The following is a 25,885-nucleotide window of genomic DNA, read 5'->3' as shown; positions in this document are numbered from 1 at the left end:
AAAAAGTATCATAACCTATACGAATTTCTAAGTAACGACCCAAACGTAGCAACGCTTTATGATTGATTGACGGCGTCGAACAACAGAGAAAAGCGTTGCCATGGCGACAGCCGCGCTTTTTGGGGCTAAGTGTCATTGTGCGAAAAACAACAGAAGGCAAACTCTCACGAAAGGCATTAGAAAGCGGCCGCATAGGCAATGATGTGTTGACGTTAAAACCATTGGCGGGATGGATAGAAATATGTGAAAATAAAAAGAGATTTCTTTTCGCTGATCGGAATAACGGAAAGGAAACAGTTTAGAATATTAGGCGACTATGTGGAAAGGGAGACATATTCAAGGTTAGTATGTTGTATTCGATTTATGCATTTGAATATTTTATTCATGTTGAAATAACTGTGTTTTGTTTGGGTGGGATTAGAAAATATGTACATAAGAAGTTTTTGGTCTTTTTGTTTTGATTTGAAGATAAAATTTTCACAATTTATATTTTGAGGAAACTAGATTTTAATAAATTTGTATAATCATAAAAGAAAGTTTAATAAAAAATATTTATGCAAACTGTATTTATACAAAATTTTTAGGATTAATTGTATAACTGTCTGCAAGAATAACAACTCTTCAGTTTCATTATTATCACATAATAAAATATAATAACATCATATTCATTTCATAATAGTCATCGGATTTTCCCAAAATTTCGCATCTCGATTATTTATCTAACAGGAAAATGTTGTAGAAAAAAAAATCCAAAAAATAAGTATGTATATACAAAATTTAAAAAATCCAGGAACAATAAAATAATTAAATATTAAAATTAATTTTAAAATTTATTATTAGAAGCAGAAAGATAAAACATAGAATAGTAGGAACAATAAAATAGATAAATATTAAAATTAATTAAAATAGAAGTAGAAAGATAAAACATAGAATAGTAGGAACAATAAAATAGCTACATATTAAAATTCATTATAAAATTCATTAAAATAGAAGCAGAAAGATAAAACATAGAATAATAGGAACAATAAAATAGCTAAATATTAAAATTCATTAAAATAGAAGCAGAAAAATAAAATATAGAATAGTAGGAACCATAAAATAGCTAAATATTAAAATTCATTAAAATAGAAGTAGAAAGATAAAACATAGAATAGTAGGAACAATAAAATAGATAAATATTAAAATTCATTAAAATAGAAGCAGAAAGATAAAACATAGAATAATAGGAACAATAAAATAGCTAAATATTAAAATTCATTAAAATAGAAGCAGAAAAATAAAATATAGAATAGTAGGAACAATAAAATAGCTAAATATTAAAATTCTTTAAAATAGAAGTAGAAAGAAAACATAGAATAGTAGGAACAATAAAATAGATAAATATTAAAATTCATTAAAATAGAGCAGAAAGATAAGACATAGAATAGTAGGAACAATAAAATAGCTACATATTAAAATTCATTAAAATAGAAGCAGAAAGATAAAACATAGAATAGTAGGAACAATAAAATAGCTAAACATTAAAATTCACTATAAAATTCATTAAAATAAAAGCAGAAAGATAAGAGGAAACAAAGAAAAGATAATTCGTTAAACAAATTCTTCATTCCCAATAGTATTCTACTTAATCTTTTTTATAATATGAACAATATGCAGCGGAGTGAAAATCAAAATAATTCGGGACATTTAATTGAATTTCAAGACTTTTCATACCAGAAAAAGAAATTAGAATTCGGAATTTTCCTGGGTAATCCAGGGCGTGACCAACCATCACTAATTATGTGCATTTCTGTATTTTGTGATTTTGTCGTGATTATCCTGGAATGTTTTAATGATATTGTTTTCTTACTGAATATTAAATATCTGATATCAAACTTTTTTAAGAAACGAAGTTGATTAAGTTGATTTAAGAAACGAAGTTGATCTATTAAAAAAAATAGGCCTGGTGAATTCTACTCTCTTTTTTTTATATACAGAATACAGTCACCTGTGTGTCAAATAGTCGCAATTCTATATTATTAACAGAAAAATATTGCATATACATACTATATGTACATATAAGTTAGTATGTATTGTGCATTGATACGTAATTCCTTTCCCTATATCGGAATGATATTTTAAAACAACAAGAATTTATTAATCATGATTATTCTGTGAATTCGGTGACTAGAGTAATTTTCATTGGATTTTAATCGGTCTGGGATATTTTATAAAAAGTGTCTAAAAATTTTCTAATTAATAGTTATATTTACACCATTTTAAAGTTCATAAATATCTTAGTTTCATTATTAATTAAGAAAACAGACAATATTACCCACTCCGATGTAATTATAAAAATCCGACGATAAATTTTTAATGAATCATAAAATGAAATAATTATGAATTTTAATAAATTCATCATAAATAATCTTTTTAAATGAAATCTGGATTTAAAGAATCAACGCAGACGATCTTGTTCAAACGCAGACGATAAGTTTTTAGTTCTTGACAGCTAAGCAATGTAATGGCATTTGTCTAAAAACCTCAAAACTTATAAATATATTTTAAATCTTGAAACAAACATGTTTGTATTTTATTTTTATATTTTTAATCTTGTAATTATTTATTTTGAAATAAATGTCTGCATTATGCGACAACAATAAAAATATTATCTGTGACTGATTCATTATATAAAATTTCATTATATTTGTCTAAGGATCGAAAGGAATTTGAAAACATTTTACTTGCTAATAGAATTTTTTTTTTTTGAAATTTAAATTAGATTTTAATTACTAAAAAGTTAGGCGAAGTTTTGATATTTTTTTCACCAATACTCCTGAAAATATTTCAGCACAATAATTATTTTTACATCTTTAAAATTCAAGAAATTATTTCATATATTGCACCAACTTTTTTTGCCTTATATATATTTTCTTTTTCAATCATTTTTTCAAAAAATATTTTAAGTACATTTTGTGATAATATATTTCATTGTTGAGGTGAAATTGAAATCTATGTCTTTATTACTTTTAATATTTCAAACTCGCTTTTTTTCTATTATTGATGATCAAAATATGAAAATTCGACGTATTTTCCGATGTTAAGATTGTGCCAATATGAGGAGTTTATAGTAAACTTTTTGATTATTTTGATCATTACAGATAGAATTTAACTTCGGAATGGACAATAATGGATTTTTTTAAAGCTCGTTTGTTTTTGCTCATTTGCCTTTACGTTTAATTTTCTTATTGTATTAAGCTAAATTTATTTTATTATTAAGTCAGAAAAACATTTATTCAATAATCCTCTGATATGTTAAGTAAATCATGTAATAGATTCTGCAGAACATATAAAATATCAGAATTTAGTTAATCTTCTTTCCGTTCTTATATTTTTTTGTTTACAAACGATTTTTTGATTCAGCAAGCATGTTACTGGATTAAGAGAAGCTTAATCACTTTCTTTTCAAAATAAATGCACACATTTTATACGAAATGACAAAAATTAAGGAGTCGCATAGCACTATGAGCAGAATGGCATTCTAAAATAGTAGTAGTTTACATGATTATCAAAATTTCAAATTTAAAAATGTATTGTTGCGGAAATCCTTAAGAGTAAGTAAGGTTTATTAAGTACAAACTATTCCTGTAGCGCTCCAATGTAATTGCACACATATTATTTTTTATTGTTAATAGAAATATCTATTATGGGTAGATTTAGCTGCCTGTCGTGTCAATCCTAAATTAATCAAAAGTCTGTGTCTTTTCCCCGCCTTATCACTATACCTCTAATTTCTTGAGTGAGTGAATTTGTTTAATTTTCGGGCGTAAAAAATATTTCGGAGTCTAGAAATAGAATTCGCAGATAGACGAACAGAAGACATGCACTTCGGAGCAATTTTTTTTAAAATCTTAGTTAAAATCTTAATTAATAAAAAAAGTAAACGAAATTTTGTCATTTTTCATACTTTTTTCAAAAATATTATAGCATTAAATGATTTTTACATCATCTTTATAATGAATAAATTATATTTCCAATAATACCTATTTTTTGTAATATAATTTTTTTTTTCTTTTTCAAAAAAATATTTTAAGCACAATTTATAACTTCTTATTTCATTGTTAAAGTGAAATTCAAATCCTTGTTATTGCTATTACTATTATTTTATTCATTCTTTCTTTCTTTTTTTTTTTCTTTTATCAAGACATGAAGATTCTATTGACGAGTTTGTTAGAGACAGAGAATGAATATTTAATTATATTCTCATACCTGAATTACAAATTAGTTGATAATTGTATGTGAACTTATCAAGTAGAATTTTGTTTGAAATCAAGTTTATAATTGTTAAATTTTGAATTAATTGTGAGATATTGTTATAATAACAGTTTGAAGAGAATCCTTAATGACTTGGGAAAAATTTTTAGCACATGCAAACGAAAGAAGTTCATAGTTTTAAGCACGGAACTCTGCAGTTATTTGGAAGGAAGACAATTTATATGTAAGGTCGCACGCAATGCTTCTCTAGATTTTTTTTAAAAAAATAATTCATTGTGGCAGAAATCTCAGTTGAAGGATTTTTAGGGAGAATTGGGTGGAACCAAGGGTACTTAAAATTAGAAAGTATAAATTCATAGAAATTAAATCTGGGGATGGTGCCATTGAGGGAGCAGCACAAATTTCTTCCAACATTAGAATAAAGAATATTAATTTCAAGAGCTATTTTAACAAATGAAATTTTTTTTTTATGTGAAAAAAAAATTTCATTTTTATTATTTTCATATTTTTCATATTTTCATAAATTTCATATTTTTTATTTTCCTGGTTTTTATGTGAAAACGTCAGACGATACGTAAAGAACCAAAATATAAATTGCTTTTTGAAATTTGAGGTTAATAATAATTTTTTAAATTAAACATTTTCTTTTGTATATGATCGTTAAGCAAGAAAAAAAAAGAGATAGCTAGATTTAATCTTTAGTTTAAATTTTACTTTACTTCGTATATGAAGTATGGAAAAATATTGTAATGGCCAAAAAAATTCGAACTCGAGTTTGACGAATCTAAGCGTTTCTAACCTCACCAGGTCCAAAAAATACACTTTTGAAATTTTGTCTGTCTGTGAACGTCTCAAAAATGTGAGCTGGATTGATGAAATTTAATATATGACTAAGGATGAAATTTGTAGATATCTATCAACTTTTGAACTAAATCTATTCAGAAGAAACCTGTCATTCTTATTGTTCTTGTGCAAATGAGTTCAATAACTACAAAACTTTATGAACAAGATAGATTAAATTTGATACACAGGGACCTAAAATATAGATTCTAATCAAATTTTAAATAAAACATGACAAGGGGTTGATAATTCTGTCGGTCTATTTTTTGCCTGAATATAAATACAATAACTCATAAGCGCTATGATTTTAATCAATAAAATTCGACACAATATTCAGAAACGAAAGATTCAGTAAAAATATTAGAATCACACCAAAGATCTATATTATAATTCGCCAAACTAATGCAAGGCATTTGCTGCCTAATTAAAGAATAAAGTACACATTCATTTAAATAATAATATTTCACATAATTTCGTCTATCAGGAGACGCACCCATTTTTAGAACATTAGCACACGCGCTGAGTCATTTTAACCCGAAATCTTCAGGCACTTTCCCCTTATCTTATTGGCTATTTGCATAAAAATAAAATATGGGCAGAATACATAAATGTTTTTCCATGAAAATAGGTTGTTATTTAAGATACAAATGCTATTTTTAAGAAGAGAGACAGAAACTAAATTTAGCCCTCTTTTTTTATACCTTTTCTGTATTCATTTCCTTTTTCTCAATTCTATTCCAATAAAACTTATTATTTTTAACGTAAGTAGTTTTTTCCCCTGTAAAAAAATATTGGAAGAATTAAAAAAATCTATATTTTATAAATAGTTTACATTTGAAAATTTTTGGTAAAAAGAAACTTAAACATACAGCTTTAAAAATTCCCAATTTTTCTTTCATTCATATATACAGGGTGGTTATAATTAAAGTGTAAGTGTTTGAAGGACTGTAAAAGAATAACTACTTGGAGTAAGTTGAAGAAATTTGGTACATATTATATTTACAACATGGGGAAATGAATTACACAATAAAAAGAATTTAGTTAATTTTTTTTTTTTTTTTTTTTTTTTTTTTTTTTTGCAATAGATGACGTTGCAGATTATTAAAACGTTGTTTTTACTCTGTACTATGTCAAAATGAATACCACTTCAATTTTAAAATCATTATGATGATAAAATTCATGTATCTTTAAGTTATAGTCATGACTTTGTCAAAGGTAGAAAGTGCTTTGTTAGTAAAATGTTATTACCAAAAGAATATCGCCGTCTAAAAGATTTGAGATAAGGACCGATGTCTGAATGACTTAAAGAAAATTATTAATAAATTTGAAGCTACAGGAGAACTCGGAGTGCTCCTTGGAAATAGAGGAAGAAGATCTATGAGTCAGGAAGTTGTGGAAGAGATTGGAAAAGCAATGGATTCAGGGTTAGTGGATCAGCGACCTGTAAACGCTAGAAGTGTAGCAAGGACTTTATCAAAACCCTGGGCGACCGTACTCAAAATCTTGCGCTACATTTTAAGACTCTATCCGTATAAAATTAAAATTTTGCAGTACTTGCAACCAGGCGATCCACAACAAAGAACTGATTTTGCTAACTTCATTTTTGCCAAAATTAATGAAGGCAAATCATGGATGCAAAAGATTTTGTGGACCGATGAAGCGCATTTTACTTTATCCGGACAAGTCAACACCCATAACTGTAGGATATTTGTGCTCATCCAATCACATATTATTTTGGGAAAACCCTTGCACTCAATGTTTGTTACAGTTTGGTGTGGTATGACTGCTGACTTAATTATCGGTCCATTTTTTTTTTCGAAAATCTTACACCAACAGGGCTAGTTTGCTGCACCGTAACAGGCACTAGTTAAGCTCAAATTTTAGAAAGTAATGTGATTCCTGCTTTGCAAGACAGAAACTGTCCCGATTCAACAATATTCATGCAAGATGGAACACCACCCCACATTGTTCATTGTATTACACAACTGCTTCACCGAACTTTTAGTGAGGATCGTATAGTTAGCAGATGTTTCCAAAATGTGTGGCCACCTCATTCACCTGATTTGAATCCTTGCGATTTCTGGCTGTGGTGATATTTGAAAGATCGCGTCTACAAGGTCAAATCTAACTCTGTTGTTGCTTTAAAAAGCAGTATTACCAGACATATCCTAGAAATTCAGCAGGAAACATTCGGTGCTACTGTGGATCACGTTGTCTTGCGTCTACAGCATTTGATAGGACTGGAAGGATCCCGTATTGAACAAATATTGTAATGCATATATTGAACAAATATTGTAATACATTACGCATTTCATATTTTAACAAAGAAAAATGTTATAATTACAATGCATAAAATACTGTCATTAAAAAGCGACACCTATGACAAAAAGTTGAACTAATTTATTTTATTGTGTAATTCATTTCCCCATGTTGTAAATATAACATATACCACATTTCTTCAACATACTCCAAGTAGTTTTTCTTTTACAATCCTTCAAGCACTTGCATTATAATTATAACCACCCTGTACATACTCAAAAAATACTTTCATTATTCCTCATTCAGAACAAAATGAATAAACAAAATGAATACTTATAATAAATTTCCAGAAAATTTATTCATATAATGAAAGAAGATATTTTATATAAGGATTTGCTATTTTTTTCACGAGAGGAAAGGACTCGATTTGATTTTCAAGAGTATTTAGAATCTGTGTTTTGTTCCGATTTTGTATCATCATCAGTTTCCAAAATTTCATGACTATATCACAAATTTGAGTTATCATCATTTTCACTATCAGTAGGAAGACTTACCGAAAAGATTTCTGAATTTGTGCTTCTCGCCGTCATACCCATAACATTAAAAGAATCTGAAACGTTAGCACATGGAGGCACTATTCGATCCCAAACCTCCTGTAATGCATTATTTCATGGTTTTCTGTTGTTCTAATCTTCATCTAGCTCCCATATGAAGGTGTGGTGAATAGTATATAAGCCAGTTAACAACTACGCTACCCGAGCAATTGCTTTTGTACTCTGGTCATGTTACTGGACTGCGAACTACAAGATCCCAGGTTCTATCCTCGCGCATCGCAAACCACTAAATTGGTGACCCGGACGTGATTTGAAGTATAGGAAGTAACAGGTGTAATCTTACATAAATTCCTGGAATGCCTAAACAAATGAGAAAGGATGGATCAAAAAGACGCAGTGTGTGTGATGATGGATTAATAAAACATGATTGAGGAGTTTCTTAAAATTAGACTTAAGTCTAGATGCCCCTTAGTAACTTCGGATAAAACCAGTTTCACTATTTAAAAAAATTAGCACTTCTCCGATAACAATATCATTTTCGTACAGTTTTTTTCTCTAATTTTAATGATTTTTAATAATATCAATAATTATGTTTTATAATAAAACTTGTTATTGTTTTAGTTACTGGATTTATACTCGCGCGCATTGCGACGGCGTTAAAAAAGTTGTGCGTCTTTTCGCAGTTATATAACAGAGCCAATTTAAAAAAAATGACACACAGACAAATTTAAAGTATTTTCATGCTATGATGTTTTTCACTATATGATCTATTCTTCTTTATTATTTATTTGTTAACTTCTTTCGAAAAATGTTACTAATTAAAAATAAAATAAAAACTTAAGTTTAAAAGAAAGAGCCAACTTTTTAAAACCATTAGTGCCCTTGTAATGAACTAATTCTATTCATCATTTCTCCATGTTTTTACGATTCCCAAGATATTTGTGGCCTGGTTAAATACCCGAGTACATCACTAGGTCACACACATTCGCAAGCACGAAACAGTTCTTAAAAAAAAAATCTCCATGTGCTTTGAATTCTAAGAACCTCCAAGCTCTTATTAACCTTATTTTTTCCCTTCGGGACATTTCTTGGAAAGAAATCGTATTTCTTGCATTATGTTCAGCAGCATACTATTTGCATGCAGGCGGGGCGAAATGAGAGGGAAACCCTGTTTTATCCTGTTTCCATGGTTACGGAAAGCCTGTTTGTCATACTAAACATTTCAAACTGTAGTGTTTGTAAACTAGTAACCGATATTTCATGGGTTTAGTTTCTAGAAAGAAAAATGAGTGTCGCTGATTTTGTCACGCTTGTTACTGAACCAATAAAACTACAATTCCTTTATTCAATAAAATATTGGAAAGGAGAAGTGAGTAGTTGTCTACATATTTTGTATTTTTCCTAATGTGTCCGTAAGTTTATAAAAAATGAATTTCTTTCATTTTACTTAAATATCATTTATACTGATTTTTAAACTTTTGTAAAAAATGGTATTGTGCAACAAGGTAGGGGGAGGGGGGTATATAGGTTTCTCTCTTTTCTATACATATCCGCATCAATTGCAACAAGATCTTGGAATTAGTAACATGTTGAGGTGTCTACTTCTATGCAGCATTGGTACGCATTTGTTGTATTGTAGTTGTATATAAAATTTGGCAAATATCCTTCACCGAATTGATTTCTTTTCGATGCATCTGTTCGAGAGTATTCAAACATGTTGACTAAAAAACGCAATTAGCTTCCGTTCCTGAGAAACATTTACTTCTTCTTACAGATAGTCTTTCAGTTCTTACAGCACTTCAAAAATTTTCATATAAATCCCCATCCATTATTCATAAAATTGTGGAAAAATCTCAGATTAACCAACATATTACTTTTCTATGGATCCCAGGGCATTCGACAATTTTATGGAATGAAAAAGCGGACTTGATCGCCAAATCAGTTACAGAAATCAGCCCATGCATTGAATGGATCGCATCGGAAGACATCATCTCACGCATCAAACAAATCTCAAAAAGAAAAACAACAGACAGCTATAGACAGAGCAAATATTATGAAATTCTTGGTGAAATTCCAGACATAAAAAATATTGCTAAATGGACAAGAAATAGAAGAGAAGACATCATTTGCGCTAGAATATCTACCAAAACACTCATTACACCTGGCCTTCTACATCGTTTTAACCTGTCGAATCAACCAAATTGCGAAACATGCCACTCTTTGAATAATTTGGATCATATCTTACTGCACTGCCGAAAATACTCAAGCGTAAGACGTTGCCTGTGGTCGAAGTTGGGCCTCAACTCTCTTTCAAGCTGTAATTTCAAACAACTCACGAGCAAAGCATTTGCAGATAAACTCTCTCTCCATATTTTCCTTCAACACTTGAAATTTTTTGACATTTATTGATTGAAGATATTGTTGAACGCTGGGATGACAGCCTTTGTATCTAAAAATCCCTAAATCCCCCTCATTCAAACAATCAAACAAACGCAATTAGCTATATAGACGAATTTTAACATAAGATCTTTACACCAGAATTGTAAATTTGGGTCGAATTGTAGGCTCATTTGGGCGTTGGGATGTCATTCAGTTTTCTTATTTGATCCTCATGACACTACAGAATCTACTCATAATTCTTGTTACATTATGCCAGAAATTCGAAGAATAAATAGTTAAGTTGCTTATTTCTTGAAGACGAAGTATACAAGAAAAAATATTATAATCCTCAAAAAGTTCGGATTCGGGATTATGACGAATCTTCTTGTTCCAAAAATCACATTATTCTAATTATGTCTATCTGTCACTCTGACTGTCTGTGAACACGATTACTCAAAACCGCGGTAAAAGTGAATTATAGTGTGCTCCTGCTGCGCCAACAATGCCATGTCGCCAATAAAAATGGCGGACATAATAAACAAATACATCCGCGGAACAGTTACGGTTACCATTTCCCGCCATATAATTAGGGCTTTTTACTGATAACCATTGAGGCAGAATTTTTTAACTTAAAAAAACATCCTACGCCTTCGCTAGCAGTGGGAGAGGGAACCTAGTAGCTTCGCTAGCACATTGGACATAAGGATTGTGTGGATAACAGAAACAGCACATAACCAAAATAAAAGAAAGAACGGAGAAAGAAGCAATCGGAACATTCTCCATACAAAATTTCAAACAAACATCCTTTCCCTAACTTCATCCACTCGTAAAAAAATATATTCCAATTCACCTTCTGCCGGTTCGATATCAAACCATTCTCAATACAAAATTTCAAACAAACATCCTTTCCTAACTTCATCAACTCGTAAAAAAATATATATATATACATATTTAACTCACCCTTCATCCATTCTACAGGTTCGAAATACTCCCGACATAACAAATTATGAAGGGAACCAACCGTTAGAGCATCAAAAGAAATACGAGAACTGCGAAGAATTCCATTGCAGCTGTCTTTTAAAATGAGAATGCAGACGATTTTTTAAAGCACATACTGACAATTAAAAATTGCAAAAGAATAAATATTTTCTGTACGTATTCACATTAAAAAAAAGAAAGAAGAAAATAACTTTTAATTATAAGCTTAACTTTCTTTATTTAATAAACTTTTAATTATAATAAAGAACAAAATTAAAATCTTTAATCGATATTTTTTAATATTTTTAATTTAACATTTTTCATGATGCAATTGTAGTTTATGTACAACTCAACCATTGCAAAAAATAGTAAACAAAACAGCATTAGGGTTGCTAGAAGAGCGTTCCGATGGGTTGCAATATTGGCGACAAACTCGGGTGTACATTATTTTTCACTTTATCCAAAACCGCTTTGATACAGATGAATGAAATTTTGTATGTAGTTATTTACATCAAATGTGTAGATTTCAATCAAATCGTGAGCGAAATCCATTCGAAGAAAATTCGTCTGTGTGTTTGAGTGCAAATAAACGTGATAACTACAAAGTGCAGGGAGCTACATGAATAAAATTTGGTACACAGTTTAGCATCTAAAGTATAAATCCTTATCAAATTTTGAAGTAAATCCGACAAGGAATTGATCGTTTGTAGGTCTATACTTTCGCAGCATCTAAACGCGATAATTCAAAAATGAAAGAACTTAGATAAATGAAATTTGGTATGCACTCCTGTTACTAAAATCGTAGTTCCTCTTCAAATTTTGGCCTCAAGCTATCGAGAAAAAGATGTTAAAACTATATATTCGGTTTTCATTACTATACTGCCAAACACAGTGCACAGGCAAGAAAAAAAAACGTTTGAACATTCGCGGCTTTGTTCAAGGTTCACAATTTTTATGCACGGAAAGGGAATTTTTTGCACCTTTACTAGGGAAGGTACGTGAAAGTTTCGAGCATATCATTGTCACTGTTTTTCCGTTAATGTTTGATTGATTTAGATAATTGATTGGGTGAAAAATAGTATCGATAAGACACCAACAAAACCAGCGAGAATCGGGTACTTTTCCGTTAGCCGGGAGCAAGCGAAAAATCACCAAATAATGTAGAATTCAGCCAAATTTCTTACGCCAAATTCGCATTTGGTTCACAATTTGTTAGCCGGGCGCAAGCGAAAAATCGCCAAATAATATAGAATTCCGCCAAATTCGCGTTTGGTTCACAATTGGCGATATTTGCACCCAGCTAACGGAAAAGTACCGGGAATTGTCTCCCCATAACTTTCTCGCTGGTTGGTTGGTTGTTTGTTTTATTGGCACAAGAGCCAGAATAGGCTATACTGCGCCAGATGTATGATTAATAAAAAAACATAACTTTCTCGCATACACTGTAATGAACTTGTTATGACAGAGAACCCTTTACATGGATTTGGCATATAATAGAAAATATTAGCCACTGGCATGAAGTTAGCATTTTTACAGAATCGATCGTGTCATTCTTGGCGAGTTATTCGGCGATTAATCCCCGGCATGTGTTACATAGTAGCCAAAAACCAATTTGTGTTTTAGACACGTTTTTCCCAACCGATTGAAACAAAAATTAACGCACAACAGCACTTCTTGTCACAAAATTCTACACCAAATTTGATATATTTAAGTCATTGCGAATTTGAATTATCGGTTTGCATATTTCTAAAATTGCAGACCGACAGACAGTCAACCTGTTGTTGGATTTGGCTCAATATTTGGCAGGTGTCTACAGTATAGATGTTAAATCTGTGCACTGAATTTTATCTATCTAACTTCTTTCGTTTTTTAACTGTCGTGTAAACATATATTCGCACAGCCAGACAGGCGGATTTTCTCAGAGCAGATTTTGCTCAAAATTCGATAGAAATCTGTAAATTAAGTGTTTAGTCTGTATACCAAATTTCAACCATCTAGCTTAAAGCATTTTGGAATTATCTTTGTCACAGATGGATATTTTCCAAAAAATGTGTTTTTCGAACTTCAGAAGGTCTAAAATGTGGAGATGCGTCAATATCTCGAATTCGAATGTTTAGCTGATTACCATATTATCTTTATACTACGTATGCAATAAAGTAAAAAGACTTGTGTCCTGGATTCTCGCAATAAGTTTGAATATTTGTATCTCTTGCAGCTTTAGTTCATATTTCAACATACAGTTTCTGTTACTTAATATCTGAAAAATTCGAAAATCTTATTTCTAGCCGTAGAAAGCTGCGGACAGATCGATGTCAACGATGATCGTCCACAATGAAATTTCACAACGTCCATGGCTGCAACGTGGTCATCGACGAAGGCGGAAGTCGGGCGTCCCGCACCAGTTCTTTCTGTGACGGCATTGCTTTCAGCAGCAAACCACTGTCCATCAATTCCCGCATCTGCCTGCATCTGGGAGCCAATGAAGACTGGACTGGAGCGCTTCGCATCGGGGTCACCATGCAGGACCCCGCCACATTTGTCAACAAGAAATTGCCGCGCTATGTGTGCCCTGATTTGACGTCCAAACCCGGATTCTGGGCGAGGCCTTTGCCTGAAGCCTGGGCGAAAAATGGGAACAGGTATGTATGTGTTTGGTATCGGGAGATTCAGAACAGAGAACCATAGTGTTATAAAGTTTGTAATTAATAATATGATGTTACTAAAAATGCTTTCTGTGAAATAAGATTACAGTTAGTACAGAAGATTACAGTTCGACACTTTTTTCGAGTAGGGGAAGTGAATTGTTTCTATTTGAGGGAACTCCGTTTCTTTTCAGGTGCGAAGTGGTGAATCCAAATCTCATCTCCTGCCACAATTTTAGCTAAACACTCATTTCCTTCCTGAAGCTTTCCCATATAATTCTTAATAAAAAAGTTATATCTCCCACCGACAAATTGTGGACCTTGGGAAAGGCCTTGAATACTCAGATTTTTATTTTCAGAGTCCTGTCCATGATAATTTTGTACTTCATACTATAGTAAAAAAAAACCGAATGTGTTTTTTTTTGGCATGTTTTTGTCAAAAGATTGAAACCAAATTTGGCATTGAGCTATACATTAGTGGCATGTTTACATAGCGAATTTAGTTAATCAACATCGCTACGTTTTTGAGTTATCGCATTTATATGCATTTGGCGGAATTCTACATTATTTGGTGATTTTTCGCTTGCGCCCGGATAACGGAAAAGTACCAAAATTTAATATGAATCCACACTTTGGATATTAAAATTATATTCCAAATTTTATTCATCTAGCTCTTTATGTTTTTACATGTTTAGTCGGACAGAAGACAGACAAACTTCTAATGTATGAAATTTCGTTAAAAAATTTTTTAATTACAAATTTAGTATGAAGACCACATACCAAATCTCATCCACTTAGCTCTGCACGTCTTTGAGTTACCGTGTTCACAGACATAATTCCAAAAATGTATTTTTCAAACTCAGAGAGGTTTGTAAGTTGAAAGTTTGTCAAAATTTCGAATTCATATTTTTTTTGACTATTACAATTACTTTTGCTTTGTATACTTTTATGTGCGAAAGTAAAAAGAAATGCAATCCAAATAATAGCCCATTTAAAATTTGTAACAACGAAATTTATATTTAAAAAAACCGTTAAATTTCCTTTTTGGAAAATAAAAGTTTTGTTCGTTAAAATTATTAATATAAATGCCCTATTATTACCTTATTTGTTTCCCTCTTTAAATATATTTTGATCGGAAATCGATATTAGCATTTTCATTCAAGTTCAAGGTTCATTATCCGACTGTGTTTTCTACATAATTTATGAACATCGAGTTTAATGTTGATATTGCGTGAACCTATCAACTATTGCATCAATCATAATTCTAGTTTTAACGTAGAAAAGGAAATCAGTATACCTTATTTAAGGGGTGTTGGATTAAAGTGTTTTTGTACAGAGTATTTATAAATAATTGCTTTTCGTAAAGATAGAAAAAAAAAAATCACATGTCGAATAATGCCTCTTCCATCTTCCCAAACCGTTTTCAAAAACAGGCAGTCAGACCGGATTTAGCCAATGATCTAACATGCATGGAATATATATGTATATATATGTTCTATCCTATGAAGAATATCTGACATTCTTGACTTCAATGCCCTTCCCAAGGTGCATACTTTTATACGGGAGAAGGGAGATAGCATCTTTATTAGATAGTGTACGAGATTATTTCTCGGAGACCATTACAAATGTTTTATTAAATAAGACGAATGTAAAAAAATTGAGTATAATTTTTTATTTTACTTTGATAATTTTAGTTAAAAGGCGAAGTAAATTAGCATTCAACATTTCAAAACAAATCTTCAGAGATAAAGGCATACAGAAGTGTAAATCTTTGGAAGAATAAATTCTGCATTCAAATAGAGCTGTTAAGTAATGTTTTAGCTAATTCATTTACCAAGAATCATCAAATGGAGAATATCCGATGAGTAACAAGATTCTAAAGCACAATCATAGTCGCAAATAAAAATTTTGTGAATTTCCCAATATGTTAATGAATGCAACAAAGAATTCAGGAGTTAATTTACACTGATCAGGAATAGCTAAAAAAGTGATTTCCTATTAATTGAATTGAATTTTTACCATTTATTTTATTTTATTTTATTACGGGTTTTCTCTTTGTTCAGAAGTATATTTTTAATTTTTCTCTTATTTTCAAAATAAATAAAATAAAATCTCCATTTTTGTAAGGCCCAAAATTAATAAAGAAAGGTCAATACTTAAAAATATTTTTTAAAAAAATATTAAATACATAAACGTTTTCGTCAATGCTGATGTAAAGTACTATTATGCTTTTACTAAATTGAAGACTTTATTGTTCCATAAGTACGACTCATTTAGTTGCGATAAGACATAAATTGAGACAGAAATAGTTGAAGATACTTTTGAAATACCGATAATCCTTTCAATAAAGATAATACCATTTGCGATAAATTATTTATGTTTATGCATGTTCCAGTGTTGCACTTTAAGTTTCATGGCCAATATAAAAGCAGTTTTAATTGCTCGAAATGTTTCTAAATTTGTAAATGAGATTCCAATTGTTTTTGTATATGGATACAATAAAAGTTTAATAAAGAATATAGATTCCTTGTTAATATTTAATTTCTGCCAATATTTCCACACATTCTTTACAGGCAAGAAACATTTATCCGGAATAATACTATAGTTTATGGATCAATATGCCTGTTATAAATCTGCATAACAGCAGCACTGCAAATTTTTCCTACCGGATAAAAAAATCCCTTGCTTTGTTGATTCCATAAAAAGAAAAACTAACGGAATACACATCAAGACAATAATGTCTTCCGATCTTTCTGACTTCTGTTTTTCAGAAAAGGGAAGAAGAAAATCAACATCGCAAATATAATGCCTGTATATTCGCGTTTTCTGTGCAATGCAGGTTTTAAAACTGAGTCACCACATATATGATATGCTTGCACAAAGTTCCAGTTTTGATATTGTAGCAGACGAAAAACAGAAATATTGTTTTGTTCTAATATTGATTTGTAAACCTGGCAATGGATTGACGGAACACAAATGTTGTGGGAAATTTGATTTCTGTGTCACTACCGATATCCGATGAATTGAAATGGTGTAAGAATAAATAAAAGGAAAGGAGTTTGTGAAAAAAAAAAAAAAAATGCTTAATTAAAGAAATAAAATAAGTTGGTACCTTTTCTACTCATTTGTTTAAAAAATAGTTTTATACTAATTAATTTTATTGAAGATAAACAACTTCAGAATCTTGTTTAGATAAAAATTTTCATAACATGTTGCAAATACGTTGTTCTGTATATTTGAAACGTAAAGTTAGGCAAATAAATTTATAAATTCATAAGTCGTTAAATATGAAACATTCATTAACCTAATTAAAATTTCTGGAACTTTGTCTTCAGTTATTTACTTTATTAGAAGGCAAGAGAAAACTCATCTTTTAGAAGCCTATACGCCTTTTAAAATCCAAAGTAATTTTTTTATATTGTTCATTCTATGAATTCTCTTTAAAATAAAGTTAACTAAAATACTTAGATGAAAAAGTGAAAATTTTGAATATATTTTTTTAATGCTTTTGAATAACGTTTAATGGAAAAAAAAAAAAAAATGTTTTTAAAAAATTGAATTATTATAATTATTGAACCATTTGTGGTTTAAAAGTTTTTTTTTTTTTTTTGTCAAGCAATTTAGTATTTCATTGTCTGTTTAATTTGTAGTATTTAATAAATATTTTTTAAAAATTTATAACACATTAAATTCCTTTTAATGTTAAGAAGTTGAGCTTTTTCATTTTAAAAATCTCATTTATTATATTATAGTATATTTTTCTGGCTTTAAAGATGTTTGATTTTCTTTTCCACTGTCTAATATTTTAACATGGAAAAAAAATCTTAATTTTTTTTGCAGGCTGACTTTTTATGTGAACAGTAAGGGACAACTTCACCTGTTTGTTAACAATGACCATAAAGGCACCATAATAAATAATTTACCTGTGAAGGAGCAGTTATGGATAATCTTGGATTTATATGGGATAAGTGTTTCTGCAAAATTTGTCTCCAGTTGTAAGTTTCCATTGTTTTGATTTAAAAATTTGTTATTGATCTCTTTAATTTTTTTAAAAATTAATGATTTTTTAAATTTTTTAAAAGTAAATTGTTAAATCAATTACTTTATGCCAATTAAGAATTACATAAAATGTAATTAAAAATTCTTTAAATTTTCTATTCAATTTCTACAATGTTTTTAGTACATGGTTGAAATAATCAACTGAGTGTCAGATATAATTCTCTTTATTATTACTATGTTAATTACAAGTTTGAAAGGAAAAGACTGACTAAAAAAATATTCTTATTAATAAAATTTTAATTGAAAGAAATCTTGCTTAAAATTTTTTTTTATTAACATTTTTTTTACTAAATTTCAGATAAATTTTAATTTTGTTTTAATTCTAATTATAAATTTTAAAAACTTGATTAAAATTGATATATTCTATTCATGTAGGCCCTAAACTTAGAGATTGAAAAATATTTATACCAATCATAATAATCGAAGTGGTTTTGTTATTGATGCAAAATAAAAGTATGCACTTAAGTATCCAACTCCTGTACTAGTAATAACCATGTTCATGAGAATAAATAGCACATTTATAAAGTTGCAAAAATATAGAAATTACAATAAAATATAATTATTTGAGTATTAACTAAGTATGGTGGTTAAATATTTGACATTCCTTTTACTTTGGCAATTCTGGATCATATAGAATGTTTTCACATGAATTGTTTCCATAAAGCATTAGAATACATTTATCATTCATTAAATGGTTAAATGAATCTGGTTCCATTCACAATGGTTTAATTTTAGTAAAATATATTTATAGCCTTTTTAGAATTAAAGGCTTAATCATGTTTTCTTTGTCAAAAGCATAAATAGTTGTTATAAGTTAATTTTTTATATTAATGCAAAAAATAAATTGTATATTTCTTATGAGATTTCTTTTAATTTCTTTTTTTTTTGGCGAGTGTTTGAAAGAATTTAAAATCCCCATTTTTATGCCAAAAACAAATATAAATGTCCATTAATAATGTACTTATGCATTTTTATTCATATAAATACATGTTTATACATAGAAATATATTACAATTTAAAAAAATTATAAAACACATTTATATTGCATGAGAAACAAAAAATAAATTGATAGAGAATTAACACTATTTATAATTTTTTTTTGGTATTTATAAGTTTAGTTATATAGCATAATGATGAAATAATATCCATCATTTAATAAATCTACACAAATTGAAATAAAAATTCAGCTGTCTCTCTGAGAAAAAATTTAAACAATGTCTTCAATCTTTAATTTTTTTGTCTGTCTTTTTTCATGTATTTATAATTTCTTATCATTATATTATGTTACCTAACTTTTTGCTAGCTGGAAGTGCTCCTACAGAAGTTATTGCAAGGGGTCCTGAAGCGGTAGAAGCTTACCAACATGCATTGAGTAATGGAAGTAATCCCTATTATCATACAAGATTAGCACTAATTGGACCACCAGACGGGAAGAAAACTGTTTTAAAGAAACTTCTTGTCAAATCAAGGTATGATAATCAAACTGACATTTCATGAAAAATTAATTATGCTTACCAAAAATCATTTTCTTAAACTATGTATCCTGATTCCAGAGGAAAGGGCAATATAATTAACAAAAGTAATATAAGTCACAAAAATTATTACTATATCATTCTTTAATTTTATTTTCAATATTTGTTAGGAAAATATTTAAGAAATTTATCATAGTTAAAATATTCAATAAAATCGTGCTGCTATGATTTAGGTATCATCAAGTTCTCCCTTTTGAAAAAAATTCTTTGTACTTGTTTTCATGCTGTTTATGTGTAGTAAAGAATATTTTAAAAATATGTACTATTAGAAAAATCAATGAAGAATTAAATAATTAGAATGAATCATCCACAACGTTTCTTATCCTTTTATTCATAAAAAACACGAGTTTTACATGATATTGCCTGTGCAAAAGTTTTATTGTAGTACTGGCACTTTTCTCCAAAACTAATTTTTAATAATTAAAAACTGCTGTAGATTTAAAGATAATTAAATCAGAAATCATCTGTAATTGACTAATCCAAAATCTCTGATTTTATTAGACTTTTGAACCCAGATATAGTATAAAAAGCAAATAAGATCAAATTTATTTATTAATTATATTTATAAGATGCTGCATCAATAAAAAATTGCTGAGATTAGTTTTTTCTAGTGTGTTTTATTTTACTTATCCATTTTGCATTTCTGAAGATAATTTATTCTCCTCTTTTAACTTTTGAAGATAACTGATCAGGAAGCATTGATTATTGTTTTAATAATATCATAGCATTATTTGTAGGTTATAAATGGAAATATGTATCTTAAATAACTCTATTAAAATGCCTTATTAAAGATTATTAAAATTTGTGCTGAATTAAATAAACTTTTGATCATATTACAAAAAAAGCTATATTTGTGATAACAATACCAATAATTTTAGTTTTGAATGTCATGTTCATAAACTAAAGAAAGGACATATTAGATATGTTTTAATAGCTGATTTTTACTATTGCTTGAACCAAAAGAGTATATTTGTCAAAAAATGTCTTAAAAAAATTATTGCAATTCTTTTAGACACATGCTTCAATCACCAGTTTGTGTCTTAATGGTGCAAGCATCAAGAGAAGGGGGGGGGATATTGTTAATTTGGAAATATATAAACTTTTTATTTAAAAAAAAAATACAACTTTATTCTGTTATTTTATTACTAATTTATATGATAAGTATGAATTTTGTTTGATCTTTCTACAATTTGTTGATGATTAATTTAATTTAATTTTAAATCAATTTATGTCATTTTAAAAAACTTATTACCTTTATTACCAATTGAAATTATTAATTAATAATACTGAAAAGTTATCTTTGAGTGGCTATTTAGATTATGTCTTTGTTTTATAATATATCCCATTGTCTTATAAGCTAAGATTGATAAATTTTAAATCTGCATTTATTATTGGTGTTAAACTCATTAATTGAGAAATCTCAACTTTTATCTAAATGTACCTTAAAAATATATTTCTAATATTTCATTTCTTAATTTTTAAAAATATGTAAATATATTAAAATGCAGAATATTCACTGAAAAAATGCAAATTATTAATTTGATCTTTCATTAAATTATTTCCATGCTTATAATTAATTGTTACAAACTAGCATAATTTGATAGAGATATTGCATTATTTTAAGAACTGTAATTGTATCTTCAATCATTTGTCTTGGTTTTATTTATGTATGTTACTTTGATTTAATTAAAACTCTAGGATTTGTGAAATAATGCATGTTGCAACAATATATCTGTATATAAATACATATTTTATTTTTAAATGGCTTAAATAAGATTTTGCAAATTATTTTGAAAGATTTGAAAATTTTAATTTCATTGCAGTGAAACATTTGAAACTGAATATGATGGGATTGATACATCTTGTGTTTGTCAGACTTCTGAAAATTCTAATGGTCAACCTTGGACATTAGTGAAAGTAAAAAACAAGTCTTCAACAGAAGATGCAAATAATAATGATGAAAAAGATGTTGTGGAAGATGAAAATGTTATAAAAAGTGAAGATGAACCACCTCTCAGTTAGTGAAATTATGTAATCTTTTTTTGTATTTCTTATTCATTTAATTTTTTGAACAGAAATATTTATAATATAAAAATGTCATATGATGAATATTGTTGTTAGATGTTGTAATTGATTTTGTTAAATATGTATCGGGTTTGTCATACCTTAGAATATTTTTTTATCAAAAAAAATGTATTTTCATATTTAATGCAGAATATTTGTAAGCAAGAAGTAAATTTGTATCCTATTCTCAATATCTGCTTTTGTAATTTTTTTAATTGGCTGTTATAAAATAGAAGTGATGCAACTTTATTTCTAATGATCACTTCCTTTTTAAAATGAATTTTGAAATTCTTTTATGATTTTGAATGAAATTGACTCCTGATCCTGGAAGATTGATTTTTAAAAAATTATATTTAAATTTAAGTTTGAAGAAATGCTTTGTTCTAAATATAATACTTTTATTATAATGTGAATAATTTAATAAAAATAGCATATATATATATATTATAATTAAGTTTTTTTGTAAGCTGTTAAATATGTAAAGTATTGCAAAGAGATTGTTGAGATTTAGAAATAATTCAGTTTCCAAAATCTGATAATCTTTTTGCTATTCCTCTACATATCCAACAATCTTAGCTACTGTTTTAGAAAAAAAAGTAATAATTAAGAAATTTGAAAAATTACATATGCCAAATAATATTTCAGGCTTTAAGTTCTATAGTATACAATATTTCGGGATGCAATCAGAAATGATTTTATTTATTTGCATAGATTACTTTTATTTTTGATTTGATAGTAGTCTAGAGCTTCCTAAAAAGAGTTTAAAAAGTTGAATTTTTTGTCTATTGTAAATTGTCTATTGTCTATTGTCTAATTGTCTATTTTGTCTATTTTGTCTTCCTGTCCCCAAATGAAGGTGAATTGGTGAATTCTACAACCATAGATAAAAATGACAGTAAATGTTTGAAATATCTTGTAAAAATTGTGCCAAGTGATGTTTACAAGATTTTTTTATATTGAATACTAATATTTTTGCATATTGTCAGTGTTATATCAAAATGTGTGACAAAAACTATTGAAAATATAAAATTTTTGTGTAGAAACTGGGACCAATGATGTCACATGGCATTTTGTGAAAATATACAGCTCTCTGAGATCAGATGTAGCTAATTGATATAAGAGTTTGACATTTTGATATAACAGTAATGAAATTTACTTTTGTACCTATTTTTTATTGCAATATTTATGAAATTTTACCACTAATAGACCTTTGAGGGCTGGAAAACATTTTTATGACTCCATTTTCATTAAAAAATTTCAACTTGATTATAGAATTTTAAAAAAAATAGAAACAGATAGATAATGCATTAATTAATGCTACATTTATAATGCTCAAATTAAATGGTGATTTGTGAATTTATATCATGTCTTAAGTTGGTTTTTCTGAACAATTTTTGCTTGCAGATATTAAACAATGAGAAAGGAACAAGAAGGACAATTATTTTTTTAACTCCAGAACTATTCAAAGTAAAACTATTAGGGCTGCATCATTTAGTTTCAAAAGCCCTATTCATATGGATTTTTTTCTACAGTAAATCTAATTATCTCTTCTATTATATATATTTAAAAAAAATCTACTATTTTCAGTTCACCTTGCAAACTTCTGAAGGCTCTCCTACTCTTTTTGTGGATTCCTTAAGTGTGGTTTCTACTAAATTTAATCTATATTTCTGGAACATACTGTAGTTTCAATATGTAATTCTGATTTTTTGGGTCTTTTATTTTACAATGTATAATTTGTTTCATATTTTTATTTGCTGTAGTAATATCTGCCGATGAAGAATATTTTAAAGCCATTGCCATCAATATTGTGAAAGAAATGATTCTACAAAGAAAAAGAAGCAAAGAGCAAGAGAGAAAGAAAACCCCTGGTTTCAGACTCCAGTCAAGCCTTTCAAAGATGTCACGAAGCATGTCAAAACAAGAAGAAGCATCTGTATGTTTTATCAATCCCCTCAAAATTTAATAACCTTTCATATACGTAGCTTTATTTCATCAAATTTCTTTTGTTTCATTCATAGATTCATAGATTTCATTCAGTAGGATTGACAAAAAATTGTGTCTTCAGATTCTTGAATAATCCATTTTTGATATAGAGCTGATACTATCTGATTTTTAAGTCTATAATTCAAAAGAATAATTAATTTGCAATGATTATTTAAGGAAAGAAATTTTTTCTATATCGATTATATTGATCATAAAAGTATTCTTATTTTGTTTTATTTTTATTTTAAGAAGGTCATTTATGTTATAAAAAGGAGATCAAAAAAAAATTTTTTTAACAAATCTATTATGCAATAATGTTATTTTGAGCTTATATTTTCACAATAATATTGAAATTCATTTTATGTAGAATTTATGTAGAATATGTTATATATGAACAAATTTGGCTTGAAGAAATTTTTAAAAATTTTTATTTTACATTATTGATTTCTAATTTGTCATATAACTAATTCAAATTTGTGATTATTTCATTATTTGTGAAATTTACTTAGTGATTATTTAAATAATTTTTATGAAGTTTTATTGTTTTTTTTTTTTTTTTTTTTTTGTAATTGCAGCTTGTTACTTAGCAAAATCATCTTTGAAAGTAAAAATATTCTTAATTTATTTGTCTGATTGTTCAAAAGAGGTTATTTTGATGGTTTTTTTTTTTTTTTTTTTTTTCTCTCAGTCTCTTTTCAACTACAAATGGAACAATTTTATACAAAAACTGATATTCAAATTATATTTAAACTAATATAGTAGTAATATATAAATTCTATGATTATAAATATTATTTTTTTATTAATATTAAATGATTACAAATAAATAATCTTTTTCCAAATGCATACATACAAGACATATTTTAAGAAGTTTTCAATTATAAATTATAACTTTTATAGAATAATATTTTTGACTACAAAAATATATGAAAGGATAATCAATTTGGTCAAACCAGCTGTGAATCTTGTATCAATCTTTTTTTTTTTTTTTTTTTTTTTTTTGCTTTTCACATTTTTATTTATCTTATTAATAATTTTCCTTTTCATATTCATATGTGAGCTTAATTCATGCATATTATATCGCCACAAATTTTTTCCCATTTATTGCTGCATTAAATTAAATGAATTTTATTCAGATTGCTTTTATGACAATGTAATAATTTCATTTTAGAATTCTAAAGATAACAGCATTTCAAATGAAAATGAAGAATTGCCTGATGACCTTCCTAGACGTGTTGTAGAATTGGTAGACGCTATGCTTAAAGAATCAGAATGTAAGCAAATTTGGGAGAAAAAGGAAAATGAAAAGCAATCATCTGATAATGTCACCATAACTTTTAATATCTGGAATTATAGTGGCCATCCAAAATATTTATTTTTACATCAGGTACTTATTTATCAAATTCAAAATATTTTGTGTTAATATTGTATTTTTTAGTTACTTAAAAATATGTATTGAGATTTAATATATATGTAAGAAATATCTATACTTGTCTATTATTTTGGAAAATTAGGTATATAATTGCAGCATAATAGGTATATAAACCAGCATAATACTCTGGTAATTATGCTTTTATTGTTAGTGAGAAATATTAAATTACTATAAATTGTTTATTGATTTAGCTATTAATGTTATAAATATGTACTTTTATAGCTCCATTAAAAGAAAGATTCTAAAAAAAAAATTAAGTGATAATATTTTAAATGTATATATATTTGTAACATATATTCAAGCCTCCAAATTTCTTCTGTGGAATTCTCAATGGAAGAAATTTTCTCTTATAATTATTGACAAGAATTTCATGATTTCCACTTTGATTGAGCATTTACATGTTCTATTAATATTTTCTTTCTGTTACATAATTTTCAAGCATGTATATGAAAAAAGTGTGTAAAAAAAGAATGGGAAAAATTATTATAATTTGCAGAAAGAAGAGGGGCATGAAATTGATATTAAATGTATGATTTGATGCAGTTAAAAAATTTTGTATCTTATTTGAAAATCAAGTCATTTACAATTGCTTATCTTTGAATTCAGACACTATTAGTTTAGATCTTCAATAAATCAGATGATTCATAAAAAAATAAACAAAGAAAATATCTGATGTTTTTATTTTTCTTTCTTGAATATTTTTTTAGTGAAAGCTAATTTGACTGATTTGATTTAATTCAATTTAATTCTGAAATTCATTTTTTTTTTAATGCCACAAGTTTAAATAGTGATAAAATTGAAGTCAAAGGTTATTGTTCAGGTAGTCGAATTTATAAACAGAAACAGGTTTTTTTTATTAATGGACAAAGAGAAGATGGAAAATTGGAATCTATTAATAAAAGCTTCA

At 27.9% G+C, this 25,885-nt stretch overlaps 1 protein-coding gene across 2 annotated transcripts in view; it reads left to right on the top strand.

Annotated features, from left to right (window-relative positions):
* LOC129984030 (uncharacterized) overlaps positions 1-25,885 on the top strand; it is a 127,899-nt gene that overhangs the window by 69,877 nt on the left and 32,137 nt on the right. Inside the window, exons 1-7 of one of the 2 annotated variants that reach the window (XM_056093783.1) lie at positions 197-341; positions 13,550-13,903; positions 17,747-17,901; positions 19,269-19,434; positions 21,321-21,514; positions 23,325-23,497; positions 24,718-24,933. In XM_056093783.1, the coding sequence (XP_055949758.1) occupies positions 13,596-13,903; positions 17,747-17,901; positions 19,269-19,434; positions 21,321-21,514; positions 23,325-23,497; positions 24,718-24,933 (1,212 nt within the window). In that variant the 5' untranslated portion in view covers positions 197-341; positions 13,550-13,595. Of the gene's footprint in view, positions 1-196; positions 342-13,549; positions 13,904-17,746; positions 17,902-19,268; positions 19,435-21,320; positions 21,515-23,324; positions 23,498-24,717; positions 24,934-25,885 lie in introns of those variants that run through there. The other variant, XM_056093784.1, reaches the window with a different exon arrangement.

Source organism: Argiope bruennichi, chromosome 9, assembly GCF_947563725.1.
Source record: "Argiope bruennichi chromosome 9, qqArgBrue1.1, whole genome shotgun sequence".
NCBI lineage: Eukaryota > Metazoa > Arthropoda > Arachnida > Araneae > Araneidae > Argiope > Argiope bruennichi.
The sequence above is the reverse complement of the archived record's forward strand: the minus strand, read 5'-3'. Positions and strand labels throughout refer to the sequence as shown.